The following is a 25,170-nucleotide window of genomic DNA, read 5'->3' as shown; positions in this document are numbered from 1 at the left end:
ATGGGGAAAGGGGTAAGTTTGTCTCTTCTTGTTTTCCCTCATTCTTTCATCGGCTCAAATTATGGTTAAATTGTGTAAATTTTGGAGATGGATCCAGTTCTGGAACAAGGCCAAATTGCCAATATGTCATGATCACATTTGGGATCAAAACATGTACTGTGGGAGTTCTTTTGGAGTGAGTAAACCAAAGTATCAAACCAATATTTTCTTTAAATGATGTGTAAAAAACTTGAATTGCTCATTAGATCTGTTGCATGTTTTAGTAAGGCACGCCGGTATGTTCAAAGTTACAAATGAAATAAAGTTGAGAGATATCCGTGTTGGAAAAAAGGAAAGGCATTTAAACTGAAAGTTAAGTCAAGTCATGTTTATTTGTATAGCTCTTAATCACAAGGAGTCTCAAAGGGCTGCACAGAGCACAGACTATTATTACACCATCCCCTGATCTAAAACCTACATGAGGGCAGGGAAAAACTCAAAAACCTCAACATAGGAAAATGAAGAAACCTTAATAAGGGATTGCACATGAGGTAATCCCCCCTCCCAGGATGAACAGGCTGCAACGGATGTTGCAATAACAAATAATACACAGATATTGTTAACATGAAATATAGGTCATTCATTTATTAATCTTATAGGAGACCCCTCCCCTAAATAATAATATTTTGAAATAAATACATTTGGTTTATTTTTTAATGTATTAAGTACCTTATTTTCTGTACTAGGTTCTAAAAGGTGCACTGGATTATAAGGCGCACCTTCTATAATAGTCTACTGTGAAATATTTTAATATTTGAGGCGCACTGGACTATAAGTCGCAAGAAATTCGAACTCCGATAAAAGCTTTTAAAAATGTATGAAAAAAATCGTTTTTTTATTGAAAACAATTATTATGAAATCTTGATTGTCCACTAAAATTAATTGATTTATTCATAAATGCTTAACACCTTTTGTGGTATTAGTTATGCATTTTCAAATTGAATTTACCATATTTTCTGGACTATAAGGTGCATTAAAAATATTTTTTATGAGTTAAAAAAGAAAAAATCGTATCGTAGATATAATTCTTTCAATTTCCTTTTTTTTTTAAACGTTTTTTATTTTTAAATAGTAAATTATTTTAAATGTTTTTTTGTGTTAATTATCTTATTTGACAATATCTGTGTATTATTTGCCCTCATGTAGGTGTTAGATCGGCATGGTGTCATAATAGTCTGTGGTTTGCAATAATTTGTGGTCTGTGGAAACCCTTTGAGACTCTTTGTGATTAAGGGCTATACAAATAAACACTTTACTTGACTATTTGTTTATTTATTTTCTTCTTTATTATTACCTTTGTTATTGTTTGTGGATAGTCACATTTTTTAGTGCAGAGGCAGGGTTGAATACACGTTTTTTTTGAAACAGTAAAATAATATTTTTGGGCAGCACGGCGATGCAGTGGTTAGTGTGTGTGCGGCACAGTTCTGAGGTCATGAGATCGAACCTCCTGTGTGGAGTTTGCATGTTCTCCCCGTGCTTGCGTGGGTTTCCTCCAGGCACTCCGGTTTCCTCCCACATTCCAAAAACATGCATGCTAGGTTAATTGGCTGCTCCCAATTGTCCCTATGTGCGAATGAGCGAGCGAATTGTATGTCCCTGTGTGCCCTGCGACAGGCCGGCAAACAGCTTAGGGTGTCCCCTGCCCACTGCCCGAATATAACTGGGATGGACTCCAGCACTCCTTTGACCCTACTAAGGATAAGCGGTGCATATACTGGATGGATGGATGGAAAATCATATGTTTCCTTAAATTCTTCATCGTACTGTGATTGTGCTTTTTATTATTTTAATGTTCTCTGAAGGGTAAGGTCTTTTCTAAATCAATGGTGTTGCAATGATTGACAGCTGAGGACATCAAATGATGACTTGAGAAGTGCCCAAAATCAGCAAACGGTCAAACTTGAACTTCATACGGCCTTTTTTAATGATTTCCCTTGTGGAGATTCTGGGCTACTTTGACTCCTTTGTCGAGAAGGAAGATAAGACATGAATAAGCCTTTACGATTGGGAAATTCCACAAGACATAGACGTCTCTCTTCGGAAGTCTTCGCTGTCAAATAGACAAAGAAATGTCTTCATCCAGCATCCTTGCTCACATTGGATGACTGCTCAACTATAATGGACGCTTAACTGTTTCGTTTAAAAAGGACCTTAAAAAGGCAATTTTAAATCCAAATGGGAGGCTTCGTGTTCATTCTTCATGGTTAATTCGTGTGTGTTTCCATGAGCAACACATCTAATTAATTTCAGATCGTTCAGTGTAGCTTGCTTTGGGGTCTGAATTCAAAATAATTGCCATTATTGTTTGAAAGTATTTTTGGTATCAATATGGTTGCATTTGAAAAAAGTATTTATGAGGAGTTGAATGCGAAATGGCTTCTTCAAACCATTTTGTGGGTCAACTCATAGACATGGTCCACAAATTTTATGTTGCTTGGTAACATTTTTGTTGGCGGCTGAATCATCAAAGCAGTTTAAGCTGACATGGCAGACTTTCTGCTTCAGTTCTGATAGAGTTTTGTGGTATTTCTTTTGGGAAGGGAGAATTTAGAGCAGAGGTTCCTAACTTTGTTGGAGCTACTAACCCCCCCCGAGCTTCATAGGTTCATTCATCCAATCCTGATTTTGTGTAGGGTAAAAAAAAATCTTTCAAATTAAAGACATATTTTTTCTACTGGTCACACAATGAAATGTGCAGAACAAAACCAACATAGTGCAAGAACTCAAAATTAAGTAAGAATTGTTGCGTTTGTTGTTGACTTTGATAGAACACGTGGCTTCATTTTGGCAAGTACTGCTCTCATGTCTTTTTCACAGCAAAGTCTGTTCATTTTAATCTTTCTTATGTCCAGCATTATGGAAAAGGAATCGCTCGCAAAGATATGTTGTAACAAATGGCATAGAAAACTCAGTTCAATATTTATAGCGCACTTTTCAACTTCAGTTTAGTCAGGTTGTCACATCAACTTACCCCTTTTGGCATCAAGTTGCTAGGAAATCTTTTAAACAATGCATGTTCACTGTTGAAATACTTTTTGATAAAAACCCACAAACGAACTGTAAACGGGTGAAAACACCAGCAAGCCACTCAGAGCAATTTGATTGGGTGCACACAGGGCAAGGCACTCTCTTTTCCCTCACTCAGTGCAGTCTGCACCAGAGATAAATATGACAATATACTTCTCGTTTGCAGTATTTTGTGACATTTTAACAAAAGAACTTTGCTCGCACCTTGTTTTGAAACCAAGTTTTGGACAAAAATGACGGTCAAAATGAGCTTCAACACTCTTAAGTAACTAAAGGAGGGAGACAAATTTTTGGTGTGATATTATTGATATGGGAAACAGGTTTAAGCATTATTATTTGATCAAATCATGGTCACACAGTGAAATATAATGTGCTTGCCTCAAAATATAAGGCGTGGCTTTCTCGATTAAAAAAAAAATCTATATTTTTTGCTTTTATGACTCTTTGGTTCTAAAAGGTTCTCGACCCTTGATCTACAACGTTGTTGTTCGGAATAGTTGCTTTTAAACGTGGTCCAGCTAAACTTCAATAATTTCATTAAGGTATTCATTATTGAACTCTGCTGCCTCATTGTCAAATGTGAATGGTTGTCTCACCCACACTGGGTATGAGGCTCGTGCATAGAAGTATCTGTTGAAAGACATCGCATGCTTATTTAAGTGCGCGGCGATTGCTTGTTTCAGTTCAATGGGTACAAACATCTCACCAATTCCAGGCACATCTTCAATATTACTTACACAGTTGACAAGAAGGGGAAATTTTGCAACGTTATATGGAACACATTTCTCTGACCACTTTTGCTGCCGAGGTTCCACTAAACCCCTGAGACTGACTCACTGAATCCCTGGGTTCGATCGAACTCATGTCAAGAACCACTGTTAATAATTGTGATTGATATTAATTAACAGCATTTTTGATGAAAATTTTGTCTTTGGATTTAAAGTAAATGCTTCATGATGAATTTTTAAGGGTTGAAAAGTGTTTTCGGTAATAAGATCTTCTTAGGGATGCAAAGCAAAATATGAGATCATATTAATCGGCCTCTAGGCGGCATGGTCGATGAGTGGTTATCGGTCCGCGGCACGGTTCTGAGGTCATGCGATCAAATCCAGCTACGAGCCTTCCTGTGTGGAGTTTGCATGTTCTCCCCGTGCTTGCGTGGGTTTCCTCCGGCCACTCGGGTTTCTGTCCACAATCCAAAAACATGCATGTCAAGTTAATTGCCCGTTCAGAATTGTCTCTAGGTGTGAATGAGCGAGTGAGTGAGTTGTCTGTCTCTGTGTGCTCTGCGACTGGCTGGCAACCAGTTCAGGGTGTCACCTGAAGATAGCTGGGATGGGCTCCAGCACCCCCGCAACCTTACTGAGGTTAAGTGTTCCAGATAATGGTTTGGATGGATTTACTGGCCTTATTGAAAAAAAAAACCTGATAATTGGTCACTGGGAGCCACAGTATAAGAAAGAATCAGCTGACACTACTTGTTGGAAATATCATAAGCATGTTCCTCTTTTTAATAAATTTTGATTTTCTATAGCAGTTGTAGCAAGTTCTCTACCTCTCTCTTAGTGCATAAGGTACCTGATAGCTTGCCCATCACTAGTCGCATTGCTCGGGATGAGTAAACGCAGGTGCGATCATATGGGATTTTTAACTTATGTGAGTACAGTGAGTTTTATGAAGATTGACGGCTGCGGACAAAAATGACTGTCTTAGTTGCCACACTGAAATTTAACCTTTAGTAGAAACTCAAAATAAAGAGTGAAGACGTCTATGGATTTTGAAATGCCAAGGAGGACAGGGAGAAAAGCCTTCAGATCTGGAATTCCATCCCTGTTCCAAGTCACTCCTCTCATCCTCCTCTTTTTCTTAAATCTTCAAGGTTTCAAAAAGCAAATCAGCCTTACCGGGGCTGTCAATCAAAGAACAGCAGCGTGATTGGTCGATAGCGACAACAGTCAAAACATTAAACAACAATGTACAATAATAGTCAAAACAAGGAACTAGTATCCTCTGAAATCTCCTTTGCAGTTTTCCAATTGAAAAGAAAAAAAACAGAATAAACACACATTTAATTACACAATTTTTTTACTTTTCTGGACTAGACATACTCAAATTGTCCTGTAAAAATGTTAGATAGTCCTTAATGCCATACATTTGCTTCATGTGTCCCGCTATGATAAGTAACCAAATGATGCATTTGCTCAATGCGGTTTCCTCTCTGCGCATCAACATTTGTGTGTGTATTTTGGATTTATATAAGCTACCAACGTGTACAGCTAAGAGTGATCTAAAATGATATATAAAATGATTGATACAAATTTTTTAGCCGATGCATGTGTGTCATTCAGCACTGGAGCACTTGAATCATGTTTAGAAGAGACGTATCGTTACGTAATGAAAACACGTATAACCATACACACAAGGACCCTCTGTCATATGTATATGTAAGTATTATTATGCCCTTACCATAACTTTTTATTTTAGTCATTACGGTTGAAAAAAAGTACGCAATGATCAATGGATTGATGAAGTTAAGCTTTCGTCTCTCCAGCGCTTTTTTTTGGGAAACATTAGCCAAAGCTATCTTATGTTATGAACATTTAAAAAAAGGCTCTTAAAGAATAGCTTTTGTTCCTCCACATGATAATTTCTACGTCCAAGTTATGAGACGAGAAGTGGGTCGAAATAAAAGCTGGAGATGAGCAGTTTTCATAAATGATCTACAGTGAGTGGAGCACTGTGCTACCGACTTTAGCTTTACACAAGCTGCTCATCTTTTGCCTGAGGAAATCATTTTTTTGACGAAAACTCGGTCTTACATAATGTAATCTTCTGCGCTAGCATTCTTGAGCTGATTACATCTCCTTATCAGCTGAAATTTATGTTTTGTGTTTTTCATTGTGTTATTCACTCAGAAAAGTAAGGTGATAGACGTAACAATAACACTCAAGGCCACTTTTAAAATAAAACACAATTAATCTTACATGTTTATGACGGAATAAATGAAAAAGTTATAAATTATATAAATTTTACAATCATGACTTAATAGGCACATAATTCAATATTACAACAAGAGACCCATTTAAATAATTTGATTTAGTTGTGTTTTATCTTTTTAAAATACATCATAAAGTTAAAATGTTATCTGTAATCAGTAGGAAAACATAGATATCGCACATTCCCAGTTGTTTTTATGTATTAACATCTGCAAGATTTCCGGTTGCCAAACAAAAACTCTGCAGGTGCAAATTTTTCCCTAAAAAATGCAAACATGACTGCGGAACGCGTGGTTGCCTTGAAGCAAATTAGTTTGCTAACAAACACACACACACTAAAAGACCTTCTGAATGCTTCACTTTAACTTTATTTCCGGCACGCTTAACATCTCAGGATGAGATGGGGAAATATCGTCCCCAGCCTGATTTTTATTTGCATAATGACGCAATTGTGTTTTTATCTTTTCGCCGTTGGGCCCCATTCTATTTAGCTTTATGGCAGGACAGGGGGGTAATCTTGTAGCAGAATTGCTCCGCTAGATGCCATTTGTGCTCGAATCTCCCTCTTTGGCTCAGTTTGATTACTTTTCCCTCCATGCATGTTTTTCTCCCCGGCCAACCTACATGCGTTTATGAAGACCGACAGCAGCAGGTGACATCCGCGTTCCCCTGGTGCTGATTATTAGCATGTGTGAAGAGCACAAGTGTCAACATGCTTACATTTTAGGACGATGCATTGCTCCAATATTAAAAATGATAACTAATGTACCGGTACTGTATATTCCTCTTTAAATTAAGGGGGAAACATTACTGTTATGCTGAGTTGGTTTCTCTATACTAAGAGAGACAAGACAAGAACAGAGTTCTTTCAGCAATACAATGATTGGCAAACAAATCTAATAATGTGATGATGTTTTGCTCCTTGCAGTGCGGTAAAGAGAAGAGTAAGAAGAACCGTGATTTAGATGAGCTGAAGAAGGAAGTGGCCTTGGTAAGAATCCTTTGCATTTATTGACAGTATTAGCATTTATCATTTTATAACAATGTAGCCACCCGTAAAAAGTTAATGTACTGGTAAACAGGGTTGGTAACAGAATAAATGTAATGGCGTTACATAATCAGGCTAAAGAAAAAGGTTATTGTATTCCGTTACAGTTACAGAAAAAAGACATAATCAAATTACAGGTATATCTAGTTAAGATAAGGATTACTTTAAAGGATTGTAATTGACTATCACTACAGTTACATATACATAATGCGCCCGTAGACGAATTGTGTCTATCATAATTTCAATCATTGACACCTGAGACAGAAATGAAGCTTAAACGCAACGTGCGCGCGGGTCGTGGTAATATCTGTATCTGTTGCGTGTCAATTCGGTTCTAAATGTGGTCTCAATGTGAACCAAAACAGAGCATATCTTGTCTGCCTTGTGAAAGAGAAAGTGTTATTTTTGCTTCGTAAACTACGTGGTTAAAATATAAGCCCTTTTTTATAGGATTACAAGCAACTACCTGACCTCGGTTACCTTCAATTTTTTTTCTTAAGGTTACATTGTTTATGTATCCTAAACATGCAATGTTTCACAGTGTTGATATGACACTACAGACAATTCACCTATTTTCAATTAAATCCAAATCAATCCGTTTAATTACCCAGCCAGTAACCAGTAACTGATGTCACTGCTAATTTCTAAGCCAATTGCATTAACATTTAGCTTTTTTTCCTCAAAGAGGAATTCTGACTCTTTCCATCCAGGCTGATGTCAAAACGACTCAAAAAAGCTTGCAGCTACCACAAGCACAAACACATGCTACAAAGCCCCGTAAATACAAACAAGTGGCCTCCCATCAAAACAGCCGAGACCCCTCTTCAACTCATCCCTGGAAAAAAATAACCATCACTATCTCACCCACCCCCTGCAGCCTCTGCCTGGGTCACTTTGTATCCATGCGCTGAATAATTTGTGTGCCACCAGCAGTGTGCGGCGACTCTCTGCGCTTCTGTCAGAAGCACCACCGTGAAATGTGGCCTCACTGTTTCTCGCTGGACCATCTTGTGATGCGCCACTTGTCAGGTGAACCTTTTAGGCGGCCGGGAACCTGACAAGAGTCGCACTTGACTTTCATCAGCCTGTCCTTGTCTATTCTGGCTTTTGACTTCTGTCAACGTGATTTATGTTTGCTGCTTTGGGGTGCACTGTACAGTGAACCTTGCATCACTGACTTGTTTCATTCACATTAAAAAGAAACGGGTGAATTCCTGCTGATCTACTGACAAACGTTTAGGCCAATTCTAACAATCCTTTTTTTGCATAATAATAATACATTGCTAACTTAAAGGTGGAGCGTGTTAAGTGTTCTTGAAAGTTTGAAAGATATATATTTATCTATTGAGTATGTATTAACAATGCCCATATGGTTTATTTGCTTTTATCTAAATTATATTTGCTTTAACTTTTAGCAAAGCCATTTGGAGTGGAACACATTAGGTTTAAGGAATGGGAGTTTGGGGAAGTGCTGTAAAGTGAGGTGATGCAACCTCGCAATGTTTTTTTGTTAAATTCCATTTGTCAGTGTGGCATGTAATTGGTGAAAGTAAAAAAAGGCCTGCCTCAAATAAAGACCGAATGCCAACTTAAACCCCCAAAAAATGAAAAGAGAAAAGTTTTTTCAGGCGCATCTAAGAAATGCATGTACTTGCATGCGCATCATGAATAAGCTGACTGAGGTTGCAAATAAAAAAGGTAATGTAATGTTTATTGAAAGTATTGTTAGATACATTAATCAAAACATGACACAAAACTAATGCTGAGAGTGAGCATGGCCAAATTTGGTCACCTTACGCCCCCTCCCCTAAGAAAATTTAAAAAAATCTATCTCTGCCAACCTTTGCCTAAAAGTTTGCACCGAATTTGCACTAACAACCCGGTCAGGCAAAAAATTCAAAATTTTTGGTATCCTGAAAGAAATAAAGTTTCCATGCAAGTTGCTAGTAGGTCTGGGCACCTGTAACTTATATCTGTGGCCACAGAACTCAAAAAATGGATCAAAGGGCACATTGATCATTCCATGTAGTACTTTGAACACAAAAATGAGATCAAATCGAATTCTGCGGAGCTCCAAAAAGTCCAAGTTCAGCCTTTGTAGTCTTTCCGGATATGACAAATTGTGCATCCCAGGTATCCGCTTCGTATCGCGATGTTGAACTCCTTCCAGAAGGTTGATGTCTTTTGAGTAAGTAAGGGTTCCACACAACGCTATTATATGTAAGCTCTATGTAGGAAAGAGCAAAGCCGACTTTACTTCCTAAGAAGGCTGGCCTCCTACAAAATCTGCAAAAATCTCCTGAAAATATTCTATGAGACAGTAGTGGCAAGCGCCCTCTTCTATGCGACAGCGTGTTGGGGAGGCAGCGTCAAGAAGAAGGATGCCTCTCGTCTCAATAAACTGGCTAGGAAAGCGAGCTCTGTTGTGGGCAAAGAGCTGGACAGCCAAACAACAGTAGCTGAGAGACGGTCACTGGAAAAGCTGCGGTCAATCATGGACAATCCATCGCATCCACTACACAGCATTATCTCCAGACAGAAGAGCAGTTTCAGCGACAGACTGCTGTCACTGTCTTGTACTACGGGCAGACTGAAGAGATCTTTTCTTCCTCATGCCATGAGGCTCTTTAACTCTACTCTCTAGAGTAAAAACCCACAGTAAACCACACCACCTACATTGCATATTACCGAATCTTATTGCAATATGTATTCTGTGTAGCACTATTTAGTTATTCTATATAACACGCTACAGTGGGCATTTGCACGTCACACTGGGTATTTGTATATTGTATTCTTTTTGCTTTATTATTGTATTGTTCTCAGCTCAGGGATGCTGCTGGAAATGTGAATTTCCCTTCGGGGATGAATAAAGTATCTATCTATCTATCTATATTCTAACCCGGCAAGAACCAGGAGATGGCGGAAGAGAGTAACAAAGTTCTTAATTCCGTAGGCAGCAATGATACAAATAATAAACACTTCCCCACAAAAAGGCTTCTGAATAAAATAATTACATGTTTGGTATTTCAAATGACACCTTAACTCAACTTTGCATTCAATTACAGTATGCTTAGAGGGACTGTGTGCATTTGTATTGTGTAGTACAACCTGATGTGAGTGCTTAAAAGTACAAGGAAGAGTATGCAAAGTAACAAAACCGCACCACATTCTTCTCATTTTTTTGCTGAGCCTTTTGAAAGTTATTTTCTTTTTGACAATTATGTCAACTCCCTATACTCACAAAAATGCACATTTGTATGATGGTTTACGTATTTTTGTTTATTTAAATCAAAATTGTTTTTCCTTTCATTTAATAACATTGTTTTACGACTAGGAAGCCCTAAATAATAAACATTGTCCCTTTCATGGTAATGCATGCCTAATATCATCCATCTTCTGATCCCTACCTTGATCCATGGATCCATGGTTCCATCCATCCATCCATGGATCCATGGTTTCATCCATCCATCCATCCATCCAACCCACTGACCCATCCATCCATCCATCCATCCATCCATCCATCCATCCATCCATCCATCCATCCATTATACAGTGCATCCAGAAAGTATTCACAGCTCTTCACTTTTTCCACATGTTGTTATGTTACAGCCTCATTCCAAATTGTATTAATTTAATCTCTTATCTCAAAATTCTACACAAAATACTCCATTATGACAATGTTTTTTTGAATTAATTAAAAATAGAAAACTAAGAAATCACATTTACATAAGTATTCACAGCCTTTGCTATGAAGCTCAAAATTGAGCTCAGGTGCATCTTTTTTCCACTGATCATCCTTGAGATCTTTCTACAGCTTAATTGGAGTCCACCTGCAGTAAATTCAGCTGATTGGACATGATTTGGAAAGGCACACACCTGTCTATATAAGGTCCCACAGTTGAGTGTGCATGTCAGAGCACAAACACCAAGCATGAAGTCAAAAGAACTGTCTGTAGACCTGCGAGACAGGATTGTCTTGAGGCACAAATCAGGGGAAGGATACAGAAAAATTTCTGCTGCTTTGAAGGTCCCAATGAGCACAGTGGCCTCCATTATTCGTAAATGGAAGACATTTGGAACCACCAGGACTCTTCCTAGAGCTGGCCGGCCTTCTAAACTGAGCGATCGGGGAAGAAGGGCCTTAGTCAGGGAGGTGACCAAGAACCCGATGGTCACTCTGTCAGAGCTCCAGCGTTCCTCTGTGGAGAGAGGAGAGCCTTCCAGAAGGACAACCATCTCTGCAGCAACCCACCAATCAGGCCTGTATGGTAGAGTGGCCAGATGAAAGCCACTCCTTAGTAAAAGGAACATGGAAGCCCGTCTGGAATTTGCCAAAAAGCACCTGAATGACTCTCAGACCATGAGAAACAAAATTCTCTGGTCTGATGAGACAAAGATTGAACTCTTTGGTGTGAATGCCAGGCGCCATGTTTGGAGGGAACCAGGCACCGCTCATCACCAGGCCAATACCATCCCTACAGTGAAGCATGGTGGTGGCAGCATCATGCTGTGGGGATGTTTTTCAGCAGCAGGAACTGGCAGACTAGTCAGGATAGAAGGAAAAATGAATGCAGCAATCTATAGAGATATCCTGGATGAAAACCTGCTTCAGAGCGCTCTTGACCTCAGGCTGGGGCGAAGGTTCTTTTTTCAGCAGGACAACGACCCAAAGCACACAGCCAAGATCTCAAAAGATTGGCTTCAGGACCACTCCGTGAATGTCCTGGAGTGGCCCAGCCAGAGTCCAGACTTGAATCCGATCGAACATCTCTGGAGAGATCTGAAAATGGCTGTGCATAAACGTTTCCCATCCAACCTGATTGAGCTTGAGACTTATTGCAAAGAAGAATGGGGAAAACTGTCTAAAGATAGGTGTGCTAAACTTGTGGGATCATATTCAAAAATACTTGAGGCTGTATTTGCTGCCAAAGGTGGATCAACAAAGTATTAAGCAAAGGCTGTGAATACTTAAGTAAATGTGATTTCTTAGTTTTCTATTTTTAATAAATTTCTAAAAAGTAAAAAAAACCTTTTCACATTGTGATTATGGAGTATTTTGTGTAGAATTTTGAGATAAGAGATTAAATTAATACAATTTGGAATGAGGCTGTAACATAACAAAATGTGGAAAAAGTGAAGCGCTGTGAATACTTTCCGGATGCACTGTAAATATGTAATACAATACAAACATAATGTAAGCAATCAAAATAATTTTTGTTCTGCAGAATGAAAATTAAATTTAAAATATATATACAAGGTATATATTTTAAAATTATTTTTCCCCCTGAACTCCACAGTAATTAAAACATTACTAATCTTAATGATGACTCCCACCCTTCTAAAAACCTTTTTTAAAATCCAAACTTTTGAATTTTGAGTTTGAATTATAAGATTTAGCAAATTAATATATTACGTCCAATACATATCTTCTGCCTCCCTAAAAATAAATACATAAATAATTTATTTGCAAAACAAATACATGTGCTCACAAATAAAAGTTTAAGTTAACGAAGTAGTCAGAATACGAGGTATTACCATAGTTGACCAATCAATTATTACAGTTTGAAATATATATGTAATTTATGCTATCTGCATCTCCATATTTATTAATTTTTCATGACCTCATTAAGAATTAATAGTTACTTCTTAATTAATGAAAGGTAATCTTTAATAATTTACAGTAATGTTTCTTTTAATTAATTTGCTGGCAGATTTGATTATTAAACAGTATTTTAAATAATTCAGTGACAATTTCACAGAGCTGTGCACTAAATAAACGCCATTAGCAACACTAAAAGCAACATGCAGTGCCTAAGTGAGGAAATTGATTCGAATATGTTTTGCAGGATGACCACAAAATCTCAGCAGATGACCTGAGCAAGCGATATGGACTGGACCTAACCAAGGTACCTACACAAATTCTCATCGTTTGTTTCTTGCTACTGCGTACCTGAACAACTTTCTTCTTTTTAATCCCTTATTCACAGACGCTTTATTTGATTTTGGATGCAAGCTTTTAGACGGTTTATCGATGTGTTAATACACTAAAACGCAAGCCGAGCCGTCGATAAGTTCTCAGGAGGCTTGTCTGACACGAAAAGGCACGCATGCGCACACAACGAGAAATCTATATTTCACGCCTGATTTTATTAGGTGTAAAAATCAGGACAAAATGTTCCATAAAGTTACATGCAGCAGTTTTACAGTGCGGGGGAAGCGTCGCTGGTTTTATGATACCGAGCTGTTAAACGGGCCAGACGGGAGTAGGTCAACTCCACAAAGGTGTGGTGGCAAGTATTGAAATATAAATTCCTGATTACTGTGCTCAGTAGACGTTTTTTCCCAACCCGGCAACAAATAAAAAGACTAATCAAGTTTAGTGGAAATTAGCAACTTGTCGATGCGGTGGCCTCTCGTGTGGGCAAGGGTCGCCATCAGTCCTTATGAAAGCACTTTTAGATGTTCTAAAAGGCAAAGGTGGAAGCACGCACATTCAGCAACAAAGGCTCCTTCTTTCTTGCAAATAATCACATTTTTTTAGCCACGACCCCGAAAACAACACCTCCGACACAGTAACACGCAGTTGGGCGGGGCCCCTGAAGCACAGCCTCACCTGTCATCATGGACACATAAAATGTTAAATATATTACACAGTTATATTTATCCACTGTTATATTTATTTCTTGTTTAACATCCCAATTTTTGAAATGTCTCTTCCAAAATGACAGAATTTTCAAATTATGAATATCTCATCTCATCTCATTTCATCAGCTGCACCGCTTATCCTCAGTAGGGTCGCGGGGGTGCTGGAGCCCATCCCAGCAATCATCGGGCAGTGGGCAGGGGACACCCAGAACTGGTTGCCGGCCAATCGCAGGGCACACGGGGACAGACAACTCACTCGCTCAGTCACACTTAGGGACAATTTGGACCGGCCAATTCACCTGAAATGCATGTCTTTGGAATGTGGGAGGAAACCGGAGTGCCCGGAGGAAACCCACGCAAGCACGGGGAGAACATACAAACTCCGCACAGTAAGGCCGGGAGCTGGATTTGAACCCACGCAGGAGGTTCCCACGACCTCAGAACTGTGCCGCACACGCGCTAACCACTGCGCCGCTAGTACATACCTTATTACTGCACTGAGTGTCTGCAGTTGCAGAGTGAGGCACGCAATTCTCTTGCCTCATGGCAGAGAGCAATAGTGAGACCAAGGATTCTAATTTGGTTCATACATCACCCCCAAACAATAGACTTTGTGATAGTATTAGCAAGTTAGTAAGTAAGGTAAGACAACGAAAAAAATTACACTCTATGCTCCAGATAATTCATTGCTTTCTTGCTCTGTGCATCAAATGACGAATACAATGTCGGTTTATATATTTGTATATCTGCCGCACATCACTGCTTTAACCTCTCCAATAAGTGCCAAACCAGTTGAGAATCAGCACTCTAGGTGATCCTCATTTTTTGTTAAGTGAATAAAAATGTTTCGACCTGCCAGGTTTTTTTTTTTTTTTAATCGAGTTATATAAAAGTTCATGTATTATTGTTAGCTATTCAAATCAATATAGTTTATTAATTAATTTGTTTTCACCATAAGTTAGTGCTAAACAATACACAATTTACCTTTAAATTCCAGTTTTGTCACATGGTGGTCTCAGGACTAGGTGGGGCATGTGGCTTTTCCATTTGCAGGTTCTTAATGACTTTGTTGGGGGGCTCTGCGCTTTGTGTGAGGGTCCAGCTCAATCAATCTGAGTGCCTCTTGCTTTACAATCTTTGCAACGCAGTTCAAATATGTAGGACAAGATTTCAAGTACCAGTGTTTCTATTTGAGTATATTTTCTTCTGCAAGTACTTAGCTGCATCTGTCTCAAAATGATGGTGTTGTTCTTCTTGTTCCACCGGCAGGGCCTCACTAACGCCAAGGCAGCCGAGGTTTTGGCCCGCGACGGGCCAAACGCTCTGACGCCGCCGCCCACCACGCCCGAGTGGGTCAAGTTCTGCCGCCAGCTTTTCGGCGGCTTCTCCATTTTGCTGTGGATCGGAGCCATCCTCTGCTTCCTGGCATACAGCATCCAAGTGGCCACCGAGGATGAGCCGGTCAATGACAATGTAAGGCCCGACATCTGCGGCACGATAATACCTCATTATCATTACCAACAGACACATACCGGTAGCTAATTTACAAAGATGCGTTCCCTGAAACAAATGCTAATCGAGGAGAACAGTTGCCAGTGTACGGCAATAATATTAGCAAACTATGATGACGTCTTCTGTTACTAGTGACCAAGATGATCCAAACTAGAGCCAAAATAATGCAAGACAAGTACGAACAAACAAAAAATACAAAACAAAACCAACTAAAACAAAAAAAAAATCTCTCTCTCTCTCTCTCTCTCTCTCTCTCACAGACGACAACAGTTCTTCTGAGGGTCGAACGTGTGCCCTGATGGTGTCACGCATTGTTTTGCTTTTCACATGGAAGTTTTATATAGCATTGTATCTCTACGGCCTTGAGAGGTAGACCGAAAAAGCAGTCGGCCGACAACATTAAGGAATGGACTGGGGTCAACTTTGCAACCCAAAAAAAGGCTATTCAGAGTACCTAGATTAAAAAAGCTTGAGACCCACTGCTCCAACCAAATCATCCATTAAAACACATTTAGAAACATGGCGCATCAGTAAGGGAATAATGGATGCCTCCTCCAGGGAAAGAACACAAGAATCACTCACCCGGTTGCATTAGCCTGCTTAAATACACCAGCAAATGCAGCCGAGCAGCCATCCGTGGTGCGTTTTATGGCCGCCGGTCATTACGCAATCATTATTCAGCATTTAGATGCCTTGCATAATGGAGAGCATCGCAAATGGGCGAGGCAAGGCGGATCGGAAGCGAGCGTGCGTGGTGCCGATAACGTTAATCTCTCCCCACGAATCCCGATAACCGTCTTGACACAATTTGGCGGGCAACTCTTATTCCGCCGCACGCTTCGAAGCTTGCAGTTCCGTCACTTTCCAAGCGTACTTCATAAACTGCACGACTCCTCGATCTCATTTCAGATGAACAACGGCGTGTTATTGTATGAAGATGCTTACAGTATGTACATGAGGCTGATGAAAAACGTTGGTAAATGTTTTACAAGATATTTCACAATAAACGATAATGTCGGTGTGATTTAGTCGAGAAATTGCGTCCTGCAGGTGGCGATAATGTCAGTATCTAATCTCTTTACATCATAAAGCAATGGTTCGCACCCTTTTCTGTACCACAGACCGTATTCATGTCTGACCGGCCCAGCCTAATGATAAATAATAAAGCCCAAATCCACTGTGTAATCACTAAAATACTAGGAATCTACATCAGTGGTTCGCAACTAGTCTGACTTGTGAACCCACCGGTCTCTCTAATGTCAAGTTACAACCCAAATAAAGAAAAAAAAAATCTCTCAAATGTATTGAATGAAAGGATTGTGCAGTTTAAAGCAGAGATCGTACAATATATTTGGATTTTTTTTCAAATGACAAAAAGACCAGCAAAATCTAAATTACTTCGAGTACCAAATATACTCGCATACAAGGCAAGGCAAGGCAAGTTTATTTGTATAACACAATTCACACACAAGGCAATTCAAAGTGCTTCGCAGAAATTGTAGAGACAGGTTAAAATCACACAATTACAGTTAAAACATAGAAGAAGACATTGAAAATTTAAAATGTGGTTTTTAAAATGCATTAAAACCACAGATAAAACATAATAAAATCAATGAATTAAAATAAAGTAAAAGTGAAGAGTGCAGATAGAACCTTTTCAGTTGTATGCACAGTTGAACAGAGCTGTTTTCAGCATGGACTTAAAACACTGTCAGAGTAGACGCCTGTCTGATGTCATCAGGAAGACTATTCCAGAGTTTAGCTGCATGGAACTGAAATGCAGCTTCACCCTGTTTAGTCCTGGCTCTGGGCACCAGCAGAAGGCCTGTCCCTGAGGTTCTCAGGGTCCGAGATGGCTCATATGGGACCAACATGTCACAGATGTACTTTGGTGCTAGACCATGAAGAGACTTATACACCAGCAGAGCTGTTTTTAATATAAGCCTACATCGCATGCATATACACAACCCCCTAATGCTGCCTTAAAGTAGCCATATACTAAAAGAAGCTCATATTCAAAATATTAAAAAAAAAAACGTGTACCTAAACAAAGACACAATTTTATTATGTTGATGATATATATCAATATACAATACTGGTAAAAAAGCTAGAAATATTCTTCAAACCATTAACTCTACTTTCAAGCAAGTGTTTCAATGGGAGACACATGTACAATATCATCATATTTCACAATCATTTCCCTTTTGTTGTTATCACTTTTATCCTTTTTTTCCTTTACCTTATCTCCAACTTTCTTGGGACCCAATATTTTGTGGCAAAAAAGGTAAATAACAAAAACAAAATTGGAAAGAAATCAGATATGGTCTGTCTCAAACGCAGTTGGTACAGTGTAGGTTGGCTGATCAGGAAGAATAGATCAAGCACGGCATTATCGCCATCTTTTATAATTATTTGGCCAGGGCAGAGACACACCACCTCGTGAAAAAAACGGGTCTACAACTCATTTTTGAGTAATGACCCAACAGTTGAGAAACACCGATCTGGGTGACATCGGAAAAGGCATTCAATTTTATCTCATTATCACATAATTTGTACTCATGGTACCACATTGTAGACCGTTGTTTTGGCTCAACTCTTTCCCATAATGCTTCATTACAGCATTGCACAACATCATGGCACAGTGAGTAAAACAGTTTAATATGAGATAAAATCAAATACTTTGTTTCTTTGTTTTCTACAACCTTAGTGGCCTTGTGACTCGGATTTGGAACTCTTACCGCTGCTCTTACCACCGCCGCAGCCTGGGTTTGATTCCTGCTGCATCTTTGAATTAAGCAATAATAGTTATGGATTACGGTAGGCACCACAACTTTAGGTGACATACATGAATAAATACAGTATAAGCAAAAAATAAGGCAACTTATTTTTCTTTCTGTTTACCCGTGGTAGCGTGTGTTGCCGACCACTGTTATCTAGGACTCCTATCACACCAGCCATCATTTTTGGACCTGGTCTTTTGTAGGTGATACACGTCTCCTAAAGGGACATTGTGTATTATTTAGCACCTCCTAGTGGTAAAAACTGTTATTCATTTTATAAAACAATATTAATTGAATAACCAGCAGAAATACACAAACTATCATATGCATTAGCAGTTCTTCAATACTTGAATGTTGAGAAATTTGTATATATTATCACTTATTGTATTCATCCTACATAACATGTGGCTCACCTAAAGGGAGCTGACATTGTTGTTTGTCATCATGCTGCTACGGGTACCACAATAAACCAAAAACCTTGTGAAAGGCTGGGTGAAAACAATTAGAAGAGAATTGTCGCGGTTTTGGTCACTTTTAGTCCCCTTTGGATGGTATTTTTCTTTAAGCTTTATAGCACTTGTTTTTGGTGGCACTACACAATAGAGTGACATATAGTGGTCCAATATTACACCGGACTAACAAGCGCACCAACAGTTTTTTCCCTGGGGCCATCACCCCCTTAAAGAAGCACACAAGACTGAAAAAATATATAGCCTATGTATATAAAATGGGTATTTATCTTATCCGTCATTTTTTTTTAATTTTTGTTGCTGCTAAATGCTATTGCAACATTTTGTTCATCGCACTATTATTCTAATGCACTTCGACCTGTTTTCAAGCACTACCTAGTAAATAGTTTGCCTATTTAACCTGACATTATTTCTGATCTATTATTTTTTTCTCAAGTCTTATATTATTCTGTATCCTGGAGTGCCACATCTAATCCCATTGTAAACAATGTTCATCACTGTTAAGTTTAAACATTAGCAGACACAGAAAAAAAGGAGAGAAGACATCAATGGATTTTGAACTTGCAAGGAGAAGCCTTCGAATAATAGAATTTCATTCCACGTTCCAAAGGGGTGTAGCAATCATTGAACTGCCATATTATTGGCCGATAGCGACAAGGATGTGATAGTCAAAACAAAGAACAACAGTGCGCAGTAATAGTCAAAATAAGGAACTATCCCATGAAATCTCCTTTGCATTCATCCAATAATAAAAATAAAATAATTGTATTAATTATGTTGTTAACAATGACAGTAGAGACAATTCTTACTGCATGGCTTTTAATTCATATGGGCAAGACAAGTGACAAATTCATCCCAATTAGTTTATCAAAATCATAAATTCAAGGTTTTATGAGTTATTTTTTCTTTAGAATCCAACGCCAAGTTTTTTTTTTGTGAGGTTGCGGTACATTCATTTTTTTGCACACTCTGACTTTAGGTGTCACTTTTCCGAGTTCTGTCATTTCTGACTACTGTTGAATGCAGCGTGACACAGCAAGTGCGATGAAGTAAAAGAGACGTACCGGGGAAACGTCGCCGGGAAGCTGAAACGGCAAGCCATTTTCCGAGGAAACAAATGTCTTTTTTGCTCCAGTGCATTTTTACACGTCTGCGAGTTTGTCACCGCTGTTGAATAAACACTCACTTTAAAAAAAAAACCAAATATATATATATTTTTTTTTATATAAAAGTAGGCAACTTTTTGAGAGGGATTTGATGTTCCGGAACTCTGCCTTCATGGAGACAGCAGCTGCCAGGAGTTTTTTGAAAGATGTTTGCTGTAAATATGAAAAAGGCTTCATGTTGAGATACATGAAAAAGCATCTGCAGCTGGCTGAAGTCTCTCTTCTCTTACTCAGGCTTAAGACCTTGAATGCAGCTTTCAAAACCACTCGAATAGAACATGAGGTCGGTTTAAAAATACATCTATCAAAGACTGGTTTCAAGCTGGCAATTTATTGCAACGTCCCAAATATTATTGGTGGGCGGTCCTGGATATTTTAGTATCAATGAGATCCAAGTAAATACGTGGTAGTATCGATCCAATACCGATACTTTTGTTTGGAAATGGAATATTTTCTTTTTTGTTGAATTTTTGGGTAGAAAGGCTTCCACAAATATAATAAGAAATTTTACTGAATGTTTTTCTGGGAATTACCTCATGTGCAGTCCCTCTTCATTTTCTTCATGTTGAGGTTGAGTTTTTCCTTGCCTTCATGTAGGTTTTAGATCAGGGGATGGTGTAATAATAGTCTGTAGTTTGCAATAATCTGTGGTCTGTGCAGCTCTTTGAAACTCCTTGTGATTAATGGCTATACAAATAAGCGTGACTTGACTTGATCTGTATAAAATATGGAACTTTATTACTCGCAGATGCCATCTTCTGGCATGTGTCACTGCGCAGCCTCATTCAACTTGTGCATTTCCTGGACGCAATGAATAAACTTTTTTTTTCATCTTTTTTGTGAATTTAGGCTGTACTTGAAGGCCAGTTCTTACTTGTATCATTTTCATGCTACACTAAAAAATACAAAGAAAAAACCCCGGGTAAAAGCATGACGTCTCTTTCAAGCATTCCCCTGACCCCCATACCTCCAACTTAATGTGTCCTGCCCAGAACAGCAATGTAATAAAGCAGATAGGTGGGATGGGGAAAAAGTACAAGGGCTCTTTGAACTCAGGCATTACAAACACATACTTAATGGATAAAAAACTATTAATTTTTTAACTTTTTGAATGAAAACTTAAACAATGCTCCCTCACCTTTAAGTAAGGTTTTTCAAATAAATTTGAATCATACCTTTTATATAACTGTTTTTTGAAAATATAAATTGTACCGTTTTGAAAATTAAGTGCTTTAAAATATTAAATATAGAAATATTAAAAGTATGTATTTGGCATGTCACATATTTTTTCAATTTAAGTTAAATGGATTATTTGGGTATTTTTTTTTACATATGACATCTTTGTTATTACCTTTTGAAAATAAATAAATAAATAAATAACCTAAGCACATTTTCCCCAATTTATTATTATGGTTGTACGTCAATTTTTGTGTGCAGAAAAAAAATCTTTATTTTTGTTAAATATTCATTTCATAGTATTATTTTTAAACATTTTTCTTCCACATTTACACCTACATCATTTAGTTTTTACTTATTTCTTAGTATTTAAATCATAACCTTTTCGAAAGTTTGGTAAACTTTAAAGTTACAGGGTTTAAGATCAAGTGCTTTTTAGTGGTACATAAGAACTTCATTCAGTAAAAGAAATTGAATAACAGGCAAAAATATATGAACCATCATACCAAAGTTAGTTTCTGTAAATATTCATAGGTGGAGAAATTTGTATTTCTTTTACATAGCATAATCCATACCTAGTAGTCACCGCCATGTTTGTCTGGTCTCTTGCTTCTCTGCTCTGCTCATTTCGGACTGGTTTTTGTTCACATCAGTCAATACAGTGCCATCTAGAGGTCAAACCAGTGTAGTTTTAAAAATATAGTATGGTATTATTTTCATTAAATAGCATAAAACCATTTTAGTTTCATTACACAGGACAACTGATGCTGAGTGAGGAAAAATATATGACTGTATATCCACTGGATGTCATCTCGAAATTGAAAACATATTCTATATAAATTTGTTTACTTCCAGTTGTACCTGGGTGTGGTGCTGGCTGCGGTGGTCATCATCACCGGCTGTTTCTCGTACTACCAAGAGGCCAAAAGCTCGAGGATCATGGACTCATTCAAGAAAATGGTGCCTCAGGTGAGCAGCAGTAAGATAATTCATTCAGGTAAGGGAAAATTCCTTTACCTGACTCATTTCATTCTCTTACGCAGCAAGCCATAGTGATCCGTGAGGGGGAAAAGTTTCAAATAGATGCTGAGCTGGTGGTGCAGGGAGACCTGGTGGAGATCAAAGGCGGGGATCGTGTCCCGGCTGACCTGCGAGTCCTTTCTGCCAGTGGATGTAAGGTGAGTAAGCCTAAAGGTGCCTTCAAGTACTGCAAGACGTTTCAAACCATCCAAATCAGGGATGCACGTTATACACTAGTTGGCGTTATACACCGATAAATAATTATGTTACTCAACAATAGTAATACTAAAATATTCATATTTCTTAAGGTAAGGCAACTGCCAATAACAAATATCAATCTTATACCGGCCTTATTTTAAGCAAAACCAAGTATTGTGTTAACACTAACAAGTTTTTATAAACATAATCACTATTTATAGTACGAGCAATAGGGGTGTTTTAAATATTTAAACAAAACAAAGTGAAGCTTTAAAAAGTGTTAAATTAAGACCCATGGGCTTGAACACATTAAAATATTGGTGGTTTTGCTGCATAGTCACAGTTGTGGCCAATATCAAGATCAACTTCCCCCCTTGCCGCTCTCCAAGGTACCAAAAACCGGAAATTGAATATAAAATTTACACTAATTGGGCGGCAGTAGCTCAGGAGGTAGAGCGCTCGTAATGGGATCAAGGGATCCCAGTTCGAATCCCGGCTCGTCCGTGTTACATGTCAAAGTGTCCTTGGGTAAGACACTGAACTCTAATACCCCCAATAAGCAGGTTACATGGCTGCAAGGCCGCTATTGGGAAATGTGGAGCACATTGTAAAGCGCTTTGGGAAGTCATTGACTTTAAAAGCTCTATATAAATGCAGATCATTTCATTTCATTTTAATTGCATTCAGTTGTTTTAGGAAAAATACGATGCTGGAATTAAAGTTAGTTCTTTAAAAAAATATATGTTTTTTTGGAGGGCAGGAAGAGAACTGAATTTTGGATAATCTTAATCTTGATATTCAACCTGCCCAAAAATTGAGTATCGATCTGAGAGAAAAATAACCATTATTGAACATGTCTATTTCAATTAATTTTACTTGCTGTTATTTCTCCTCTGATGTCTGAATAGGAAAGAAATGTCAATCAATTTTGTGTCTATAACTTTATTTTATTTTTTCCTAAAGTCGTGTCGCTTTTTATTTACAAAAGTCTTTGTTTTCAACCTCAATTTACCGGTATTTCTTTTTCTTGACATAGATTATGTCAGAGACCAGAACAGAAAACAGGACCCACACACAGTTTATTGGGGAGAAGAGAAAGGAGCGCACACTCGATCCGGAGATCGTTGGTGGCAGGGAGTACATTGCTTGGAACGCGGAAGTGGTGCTTCCGTGGTGAGCGAAGGGAGATTCGAGAGCGGGGGGAAAAAAACGATCGATGGCCGGGAGAAAACAAGAACAAAAACACAGGACAGACGAGAACAAGGCTTGACGTGTCAAAATGGAGTTTCGCAGGTGAACCGACAAAAAACGTCTGACAGGACAGCGTTTAAATACTGACAGAGAGCAATCCGTCAACGAACTCCAGCTGGCGCCCACGCGCGGGGCCAATTGCGCGCCATGGTAACCGTGACAGAAGCTGGCGCCACACGGCGGGGCCAATTGGGCGCCATGGCAACCGTGACAGATTATTAGAAGCCATGTTTAATAAAACAAATTAATCGTCAGGCCAGAAACTTAAGAAACATCAGAAAATGAAACCACCTCAGGCTTAATGACAATTTTCTATAATTAAACTACTATGAATGATTAGAGCAAAAAACAACAATATTTGTGTTGTTTCTCTGCTTGCTTGACCTGACAAGTGAGTAACAATATGTTAATTGTCCTTCTAAAGGTGGACAATTCATCTCTGACCGGCGAATCAGAACCCCAGACTCGCTCTTCTGACTTCACAAATGACAACCCCCTGGAGACCCGCAACATCTGCTTTTTCTCCACCAACTGTGTAGAGGGTCAGTAGGCCACATCTGGACCAGGCCGGCTCTCATTAGTGACACTTTGGTTTGACTTTACTGTACAGCAGGGATCCTTTCACACATTAAAACCTAGATTAGGAGCTTGAGTTTGGCCCTGAAATATAAAATCAAAAAAACATATTTCACCTTATTTTGTAGGAGAGGGGAAGCAGCATTAAAGCAGGTCAGAATCCATATGCCAGTGGGTAAGAAGCCATAGGACCAGTTGTAGATTTAGCATTCCCATGCGTTCCCACGGATAGAACACACCAGAATACTGCTTGAGAATTATTCTTAAAGGGGATCCAAAATTCTTGAACATACAAGATGTGGGGAAATAATTCATGTTTTTGCATAGAATCAACATACTGGTATATTTCATCTGTATGTTCCAATTATTTTCCAAGACATTTGCATAATTGTTGGAACACTATACGTTCTCTGCCAAATTAAAAAAAAAATCAGTTTGGGAATACCATCAACTATGTGCAGTTTAACTGGTCTGATGGGTGGATCTCACTCACCAGGCACAGCCCGCGGTGTGGTGATCGCCACGGGGGACCACACGGTGATGGGTCGCATCGCCACACTGGCGTCGGGGCTAGAAGTCCGGCGCACGCCCATTAACATCGAAATCGAACATTTCATCCATATCATCACCGGTGTGGCTGTCTTCCTGGGAGTCAGCTTCTTTATTCTCTCCATTATCCTGGGCTACACCTGGCTGGAGGCTGTCATCTTTCTCATCGGTATCATCGTGGCTAACGTGCCTGAAGGCCTCCTAGCCACTGTCACTGTGAGTATATTTAACATACCGCATTTTCCTGTCTATAAGGCACACCTAAAAACTGAATTGGCCAGAAATTTGAAAGTGTGCCTTAACTGTGGATAATATTGGAAATGTATTGCTCAATAAAAACATCACTGACACCAAAATCACAAAACATTGTAAGGTACTGGTATCGGACCAGGGTCGCGCAGAGAAAGCACCGCATCGTAATCAACAGACCAGATAAAAAAAAAACTCTATACATGTTAAAAAAAAAAAAAAAATATATATATATATATATATATATATATATATATATATATAATAAAAAATATAGTATCTCTCTCTCTCTATCTCTCTATCATCTGCTGCGCCTTATAGTGCGGAAAATACAATAAGTCAAGTCAAGTAACATTTATTTATACAGCCCTTAATCACGAAATGCCTCAAAGGACTCCACAGGCCACAATTAGACGATCCCCTGATCTAACCTTAAAATCTTAAAAAACTTAGCATGAGGAAAAT

The 25,170-nt window shown here is 38.6% G+C and overlaps 1 protein-coding gene across 1 annotated transcript in view; it reads left to right on the top strand.

The window, feature by feature from the left end:
• The window catches only part of atp1a2a (ATPase Na+/K+ transporting subunit alpha 2a), a 100,935-nt gene continuing 75,765 nt past the window's right edge, over positions 1–25,170 (top strand). The window contains exons 1-8 of the mRNA XM_088328584.1: positions 1–12; positions 6,994–7,056; positions 12,960–13,019; positions 15,028–15,231; positions 21,718–21,831; positions 21,906–22,040; positions 23,756–23,873; positions 24,404–24,672. Coding sequence (XP_088184710.1) covers positions 1–12; positions 6,994–7,056; positions 12,960–13,019; positions 15,028–15,231; positions 21,718–21,831; positions 21,906–22,040; positions 23,756–23,873; positions 24,404–24,672 — 975 coding nt within the window. The remainder of the gene's footprint in view (positions 13–6,993; positions 7,057–12,959; positions 13,020–15,027; positions 15,232–21,717; positions 21,832–21,905; positions 22,041–23,755; positions 23,874–24,403; positions 24,673–25,170) is intronic.

The sequence above is a fragment of the Urocampus carinirostris genome, chromosome 1 (genome assembly GCF_059441175.1).
Source record: "Urocampus carinirostris isolate Australia breed hairy pipefish chromosome 1, RoL_Ucar_1.0, whole genome shotgun sequence".
Classification (NCBI taxonomy): domain Eukaryota; kingdom Metazoa; phylum Chordata; class Actinopteri; order Syngnathiformes; family Syngnathidae; genus Urocampus; species Urocampus carinirostris.
Note: the sequence above shows the minus strand (reverse complement) of the source record. Positions and strands in the feature narration are given on the sequence as shown.